This window comes from Micropterus dolomieu, linkage group LG17 (genome assembly GCF_021292245.1).
Source record: "Micropterus dolomieu isolate WLL.071019.BEF.003 ecotype Adirondacks linkage group LG17, ASM2129224v1, whole genome shotgun sequence".
In the NCBI taxonomy this organism is placed as follows: domain Eukaryota; kingdom Metazoa; phylum Chordata; class Actinopteri; order Centrarchiformes; family Centrarchidae; genus Micropterus; species Micropterus dolomieu.
Window position 1 is genome coordinate 20,055,009 of NC_060166.1, and position 8,524 is coordinate 20,063,532.

The 8,524-nt window shown below is 39.0% G+C and overlaps 1 protein-coding gene across 6 annotated transcripts in view; it reads left to right on the forward strand.

Annotated features, from left to right (window-relative positions):
- LOC123985532 (F-BAR and double SH3 domains protein 2-like) overlaps nucleotides 1-8,524 on the forward strand; it is an 80,225-nt gene that overhangs the window by 25,426 nt on the left and 46,275 nt on the right. For all 6 annotated transcript variants that reach the window (XM_046073118.1, XM_046073120.1, XM_046073124.1 and 3 more), the window contains exon 3: nucleotides 2,669-2,714. In XM_046073118.1, coding sequence (XP_045929074.1) covers nucleotides 2,669-2,714 — 46 coding nt within the window. The remainder of the gene's footprint in view (nucleotides 1-2,668; nucleotides 2,715-8,524) is intronic.

Below are 8,524 nucleotides of genomic sequence, written 5' to 3' on the forward strand. Positions count from 1 at the left end.
TCAAAATGCACAGCAAATCCTGCGCCACCGTGATGTTAATGAAATCACAATTTTATGCTGCTAAATCATCTGACAACAATAAAATGTAACTTTTTTCTTAATTTCTTAAGGATTGAATGCAATGGTTTTATGAAAACTTTTTTTCATGTTTGCCAAGCTAAAGATAGTCTTTTCTAAGCGTATTGCAGGGTGCTGTGGCTAAAGCCTAGTTCACACTACACGGTTTTTAGCCTGATTTGCCGCTCGGTGAGCTCAGCAACCGTCAGGCTGTGATCAGGGGTAAATCCGTGATCGATCGGTGGTCGCCAGTCATTATGTGTGAAATACTCAACGACATGTCAAAACGGCTCCCCGACACATTTCTCACACATCGCCGAGGCCTGCCATATATCTAGCATGCCAAATATCTGGAAGAGTCGGCTGCAAAACACTTTTTACTCACCTCCAGCTTTCTCTGTTGCACAGATAATCCCTGCTACCTGCGTGTGCTAATCCTTTCTTTCACTCATATCCTTTGTCTTTTTAATTGGTATCTTTATAATAACAAACAACAGCTGTTTCGTGTGTAGGTACGTGTACCTACACATGAAACAGTTTGTTATTATAAAGATAACAGTCGGCGAGCTCGGTGACCATCAGGCTGTGATCAGTGGTAACACATGTGAAATGTGAAGAGGGAAATGACGCGTTTTCTTGACAAAACGTGGTGGAGACCAGCGTCGGGTGACAGAGTCATTGTCAGCTCATGTAGTGTGTGACCCCCTGTCACCGATCCGTCACGTAGTGTGAACGCCACAACGACTTAAAGACTCCTGTCACAAGACGGCAAGTTGTGTAGTGTGAATGGCACGGCCATCAGTCGACGCTGAATGTCGTGTAGTCTGCACAAGTCTTTCGTCGGGTGAAGTGTCCTTGGTCTGAATCCCAGCAGTACCTTTTCTCCATGAGTGTGGTATCAGATATCAATAAGTAATCCCCATAATTGGAATTAGTATAGGATCATTTGTGTGATTCCAATCATTAGCGACCAATTGCAATCACTTTGGAGGTATCTTTAGTCTACGATATTGCCATGCTAAACTAAAGCAAAATGATTGATATCATTTATCAAGAAAATATGCCAAATTTGCTGGTTCCAACTTCTTTTAAGTGAGGATTTGCTACTTTACATGTTCAATACCATTATAAACCGAATGTCTTTGGGTTTTGGAATGTATTGTTCCAACAAATAAGCAATTCGAAGACATCCACTTGGAGACAATTATGACAATTATGTTTGCTTTTTCTGATCTTTCATTGAATAAATTATTAATTTATCAAAAAAACAAAAACTTGACTGATATATCAATGAAGAAAATCATTGTTGCTGTAGCCCTACTGTTAATACATATTTTAAAGAAAATCCACTTTCTACTTTCTACACTTCTATTCCCTGGCATTAATTCACTGCCGTCTGAAAGGTTGCTTTAGGATGCTTTGGCTTAGTGGGTTAAACTGCCTGTTTAGTAAACAGGAGATGCTGGGTCTGTCTCAGCAATACGTTGTTCTTGTAGGAAGGTATAATAATGTCCATGTGGTTATAGATGTAAGCCATCAGTTGTGATTATTGCTGTCTATATCTGTATCATCTAAATATTTCCATTTAAATGTAAGAGAAATTAAATAATTATTCTTGTCCTTAAGGTCTTGAAGATTTACAATTTCTTACATAATTTAAACTTTTCAAATTTGACAAGTTGGCACACTTGTAATCTCATTAAGAGGAGACACAAAACAAACAGCCTGTCACACAAAAAAGCACATACAAACTTACAAACAGAAACAATTACAGATATCTCTAAAAAGACTGAAGATCACATCTAATCACATGAGACATTCACGTTTTAAAATCCTTATAATTCATATAAGTCCTACCCGTGGCATATCAAGATTTTGCTAAAACTGGGATCTGGTCGATCATTTTAATTTCAAAATAGATGTTATATACAGAGTAATTTACTTCTTGCTGCTAGTGCATCATATAGTACACACTGATGATTGCGATATTTAAATATAAATTGTCTAATTTACGTCAAAATACATGCTGCTATTTTCATTCAGCAAACACATGCGATAAATTTATCTGTCTGTGTAATCGGTTACCTAATGTTATGTTTTTCATTCTGCACATTCCTGGGCCGTGATAAGAGCTTCCACTGTCTCTGCTGCCAGGATGTTGTGTGAAGCTGAGAGGGCAGGGGACAGAAAAGAAACTGTAATTTCTCTTTTGCATAATGTTGAGGTCACTGAGTCCACTCCTGAGATATCTGACGAGACCGAATATAGTTTTTACACTTCTGTCTGTTATATGTATTAGTCTCTTCAACGAAGGTTAAAATCAAGGGCAACTGGACTTGGTTGAAGATACTGGAAGACGTTTCGTCCCTCATCCAAAGGACTTCTTCAGTTCTGAAGAAGTCCTTTGGATGAGGGACGAAACTTCAGTTCTGAAGAAGTCCTTTGGATGAGGGACGAAACGTCTTCCAGTATCTTCAACCAAGTCCAGTTGCCCTTGATTTTAACCTTCGTTGGATAACTATGACCTGGATGACTGAGAATCTTCATAGACATTAGTCTCTTCAGTATACTTCAGACACTTGAACAAATCTGTCTCTTTCTCTCTCTGTAGGAGCTACAGTCTGAAGAAGGGACAGCTGGAGAGGGACTATGCACAGGTAAGACTGTCTGGACTATTGCTAAACATGTGCTTAGCCACATGTTTACAGAACTGATTGTACTGATCTCCCTGAAAAACTATACAGACCCCCTAACCTTTGTGCGCACAATGCAGCTCCACTTTTTAATTTTAAGATAACTGCTGTGCAAATGCAGACATTTTGAAGTAATGTACAAGAAGAAATACATGTTAATGTGTTGGACTAGGTTGAGTTTGGTCACCTCTTTGTGGCCTGTATTTTTAGGTACAAAGATTCTCATAAGCCAAACAGTTACTGTAAGAGATCTATCATGTTGTAGATCATATTTTCGTTTCCTGTTTTCAGGAGCACTCGGGGAAGTCCCTGGAGGGACATAGATCCTATATCTACATTTCTATCACACATTGGTACATCAGTCTTAGAACTTTCCTAAAGCTTGACACAAAGGTTTAGAAGTAGTGCATTGTGTGAGCACTTAATATTTTAGGTAAAACTTGGCTGTTCGGCAGATTATTCACAGACAATAACATGACATTTTGGGCTCTTAATCCATTGTCCTTAATTTTGTGATTTCTGATGGATTTGTGGTGAGTCAGTTCAATGCATTGCGCTCATGAAACTCTATCATAAGGTTGCCAACTTTAGTGCTTTTTGACAGTGTGCTGACATGATGCTGTGGCTTCGTTGGTCAATGCGCCTGTCTAGTAAACAGGAGATCCCGGGTTTGAATCCCAGCAGTGCCTTTTTGACGGTCAGCACAAGGCTTGTATCTGAATTAATGTTTTATTTTGGTTTACATTATAATGTACAAAGAATGACAGTTTGTGTGAATATGCAATTTACAAATTCTTTTACATGCTTACACCAATCCATTCACACAAAATAACTTGCAATATTAAAGGTTCAGTGTGTAAGTTTTAGTGACATCTAATGATGAGGATTGCGAATTGCACCCCCCTCCCCTATCCAAGCGAGTAGTATAGCTATGGTGAAATCTACACAGTTGATTTCTCACCTCAAAACTTAGCAGAAGTGGATTTAGTGGTGAAATTACATACGAAAAATTAAATATAAAACTTTCTGTTGTTGGCCTCTGTCTGGCGCGCACAGTGATGATGCAGTGAATACTGACGATTCTCTCTGACCAATCAGCAGTCTGCTGTGTTTTCACGTCACATTTTAGTATTGCCTCAGCTCGCTTGGAACCTCGACGGAGGTGATACAAAAAAAATACCTGGAAGCAGGTACAGGTACAACTTTTCCATAATGGAAAACCAAACAAAGGCGAGTCGAGCCAAGTCGAGCTGGTACTGTGCAGTGGAAAAGGGGCTTATGAGATAGCAGAGAGTTGCCAGTCAAGAAATCAGGTTTCTTTAGATAGATATATTAAGAAATTATATTTACTTAATTATTCAGTAAAACCATATGTTTTAAAAAAAGAAAATTATAAAATATAATATTATTATTACTTCATTGCTATTGTTCATTAATAAACAACAGCCAAGAAATTAAGTGCTACATCTCATACTCCTGTAATACAGTATTTTTAAGGCTCCTCTCACTTTGCTTAATTAGATAAGCATGCAAATCTTACCAAAATCTTTTTCATCTTTTAAAATACAACAGAAATACAAAGTAGTACTGACAGCCATAATTTCAGCTTGTGGTAAAACGGTGCAACGTTGCTAATGGGCATTTAGCATGTGAATATATAAATCACACATTTGTGTGCACAGTGGGGAAGCAATATCCAAAAAAAAGTATCAGAAAGTATCAATGGTCACTTGATAGGCACACGGTCTTGTTATATATCACCATCAGCAGTAAAAACAAATCCTTGTTTTCCACCAGGGCAGTAAAATGTGAAGTTTAGCTGCTGATCTGAGCTTCCCCGCTGTTACTGTTTTATTTCCAATAATATTCATCATCTGTTTGTCTGAGGAAGGTAAGGGCACATTTCTGTCCATGTAACAAAGCCATGACAGAGCTCTGGAGTATAACTACATGGAATTACAATCCAACAACATATTTTTTCTACCAGCGCAGTAAAAGTTTTAGCTGATCTTAGATGCTGGAAGCTTCCATATTATTGCCAATTATTGATCAGCTGATTGTGTCACGAAGGTAAACCAAAACCAAAACGGAGCGCTGGAGAGAGAGATTAACTACATAAAACTAATCCAATAACAGATTTTTTCTTCCAGCGCAGTAAAGGTTTAGCTGTCTGATTTGAGCTTCCAGCTGTAAGTTACCGTTTTATTGCCAATTAATGATCAGGTGATTGTCTCACGAACGTAACCGACAAAGCCAAAACAGAGTGATGGAGAGAGAGTAACTACATGAAATTAATCCAACTAGCCTACATATTTTATAAGCCAAAGCCAGCGCTGGAGAATAAACCAATGCAACTAACCTTGATTTTTCTATCAGGGCAGTAAAAGTTTAGCTAGCTGATGCTTCCATGCTCTAAGCTAACGTTACGGTTTTATTGGCAATTAACGTTACTGATCAGGCGATTGTTTCCCAAACGCAACCGGCAAAGCCAACCCACAGGCTGGAGAATAAAAAGGCGACATGAAATTAATGTAACTACATATTTCACACCACTGACAGGGAAAACATCTCATGTCTCTCGGTGATTATGGCCAGCTTCAAGCTAAAGCAAACAACAGCTTTCATTTGCATCGGTAAAGTCTGACAAAGTTAATTACCTGTCCAGCAGGAAACAGACAACTTCAGCACCGCTTTGAAAACACATTATAGCCTTCCATCTGGGAAAATCCACAACATCCGAGATTTGTGCTGTCAGCTGTTTGTATCTGTATCCTCTGGCTTCATGGTATAAAGATCTACAGGCTGGCGGCTCTCGTGCTAAATAACGTGTGTGCTTGTTAATTTGTCCAAATGTCACTTTTCTTCTTACTTCTAATAAACCAGAAGACTACTCAGAGACTGTATATTATTATTATTATTCCCTCTTCTTCTTCTATGTATGTATTTAATGTAGTGACGGGCGTCTACGCTGCCGGAATTATACAAGCAGAAGAACGCCGTGATGATGAAATGCGCTCTGCAAAATACAGCGACCTCCATAGAAGGGGGTGCCCGCGGTTATGTAGATAAAAACTGATCATTCTATGGTAATAAAAACATAATGGCTCATTATGTAAGGTCTTTACACACCACTGAAAACATAGTTATGGATCTTATATTGCATTTTTATCAATAGATCCTCAGAAATATTGCACACTGAACCTTTAACAGCTGAAAAAGAAATAGGCTGAAGCCTAAAGCCACATTTCCACCAAAAGTACCCGGGACTTTTTAGTCCCCAGATCTCTTTTCAAGGAACTAAAAGGTTCCTTCAGTCCATTGTTGTGTGCGTTTCCACCCCAGTCTAAAGACCTGCGAAGATTAGGCAAATTAACCAGCTGTATACTCTGTACAAAGCGATGGACAGGCATCATTATTTAGTAACCACTATTCAATTCAAATCAGCTTTATTGGCATGAATGTATAAAAACAATATTGCCAAAACTACACATAAATTACATAGTAACTACCATCCATGAGCAAAATTTGTAAATGAACATCAGATTTGATTGGAATATAATGAAAAACCATAGCCTATGCTTGACCATTAAAGCAGCTTTTTTGTGTGGGAGTATAATGAAGAGATGCACATTAAAGTTTATTACAAATTTAACAACAAACTGGAATAAAGACATAAAGTTCTTAAAAGAACTCCAGCACAGAGAAAGAAACACAAAAAAATAAAATTGCAACAGTTTGGAAGGTTATTACAACATTTCCAGCCGACAAGAGCTGCAGATCTCACGTCTGTGTCCGCCTGAGCATCGGAGGAACGTGATTTGGCTCTGTGCAGAAACCTCCTGACTGATGAAAACTTAAAACAACAACTCCGGACCCAGTAGTTAGCGTAACTCCATAAGCTGTTTGCTGTAAATACACTGTTGCATGCTGAGCAATACATTTAATGTTTGCAAACATTATTGGTTTCCGGGGTATAGTTCCTTTGGTCAAAACGTGACTTTAGGCTTATATTTGCCTGTCCTGTACACTAGAATGCAAAATACCAGCAGTCAGTAAACTTGAAAGAGGAGTTTCACTGGTGGATGAGGTACAATGTGACGTACTGCCATCTCCCTGAATAACTACTGAGACCTGCTACCCCTTCTTGATATGCTGCTGTGCGAATGTAAATAATTTGATGGTCGAGGTTAAAATTGTGTACCAAAAAGGGAGAAATCATTTACGTGTTAGGATGACATTTTGTGGATTGTAGGGCCAAAACATCTTGTAAGTCCATCAATAATTGTATGAGAGTTATCATGTTCTGAATAATATTTTGTATTATGTTTTCATGAGCACTAAAAAGCAATACATCGGTGATGATTCAATTCAATATATTGCTTTTATGAAACTTTATTTCACATTTGCGCATCAAAGTATTGCTTCTGGAACAGCTGTTGGAATTGCTGCTGTGGCTGAGTTGGTTAAAGTGCTTTTCCTGTAAACAGGCAATCCTGAGTTCAAATCTCAGCAGTGCCTTTTCAACAGCACTATTGTACTTGAGGACATTGCGGAGGAGGAAAAGGGAAATGTGCAGCATCAAACAAATATCAGTATGTCAGTCTGAGAACTCTCCTAAAGCCTGACCACAGGGCTCAGAAGTTCTGTGTTAAGTGCACAATGTTTGCAGTTAAAGTTGGCCTTTCAGCGCATTTGTTACAGATTAAACTTAGGGCGTACTCACACTAGGCCCGATTGCCTTGTAACGTGCCCCAGCACGATTGTTCCCCCTTCCCCACTCTCCCGCTGGCCTGCACTCACATTGTGCCTAACAATCCGAGCCGGAGCACGTTTATGTCATCATTCAGTCAGTGTTTCCCATACATTGATTTTGCCACAGTATTAATGCCGACCACCACATATTGATGTGTGATTTTTTTTACTAGGCCTATTTAAAATTGTAGTTGATGATGCATGATGATGCGTACCGTGCCGGAGTCCAGCCTAACCGTGCCTGAGGCCACCTCTTCAAGTGGGCCTGAGCATGGTTAAGTGTACCGTGCCCAGGCACAGCACGGAGCGATCACGCTGGTCAAACAAACCAGACTTTGGGGGTTAAACGTGCTCGGGCACAGTACCGATTGCCCAGTGTGAGTAGTACACAATTAAATGTTGCCGAAATGGTTAAATAATACTTTAGCCATAGTCAGAGGATGTGAGAAGCACATCAGAGGAGATTAAAAAACACAATACAATGTTGAAACGAAAGTCTTGCGCATCAGTGAAGTGCCACTTTGCCTTTTAGAGCTCACTAGGCCTCAAGCCAAGAATTGGCAAAGCTGAACTGATAGTTTGCAAACTCCTTGAAATGTCCTCATGCAATTAGAGCACTTTCTATGCAGCAGCATGCTCTAATACCTCTTTAAGATGTGATCCTTTTTCCTTTTTTCAGCAATATTGTGTCTTTGTAAATGGCGGGATAAATTGATTTTAGTTACTTAAACTCAGCTCTATCAGATGGATACATTTTTCCTAGGTAACTTTGATTTCCATCCAGTCAATGTATAACACATTCAATTGTTTTAGTTGTAATGTAGCCTTGAATCGTATCTTGTAACTGTGAAAACTTTACAGTAGGTGGTTATATACACTCACCTAAAGGATTATTAGGAACACCATACTAATACTGTGTTTGACCCCCTTTTCGCCTTCAGAACTGCCTTAATTCTACGTGGCATTGATTCAACAAGGTGCTGAAAGCATTCTTTAGAAATGTTGGCCCATATTGATAGGAT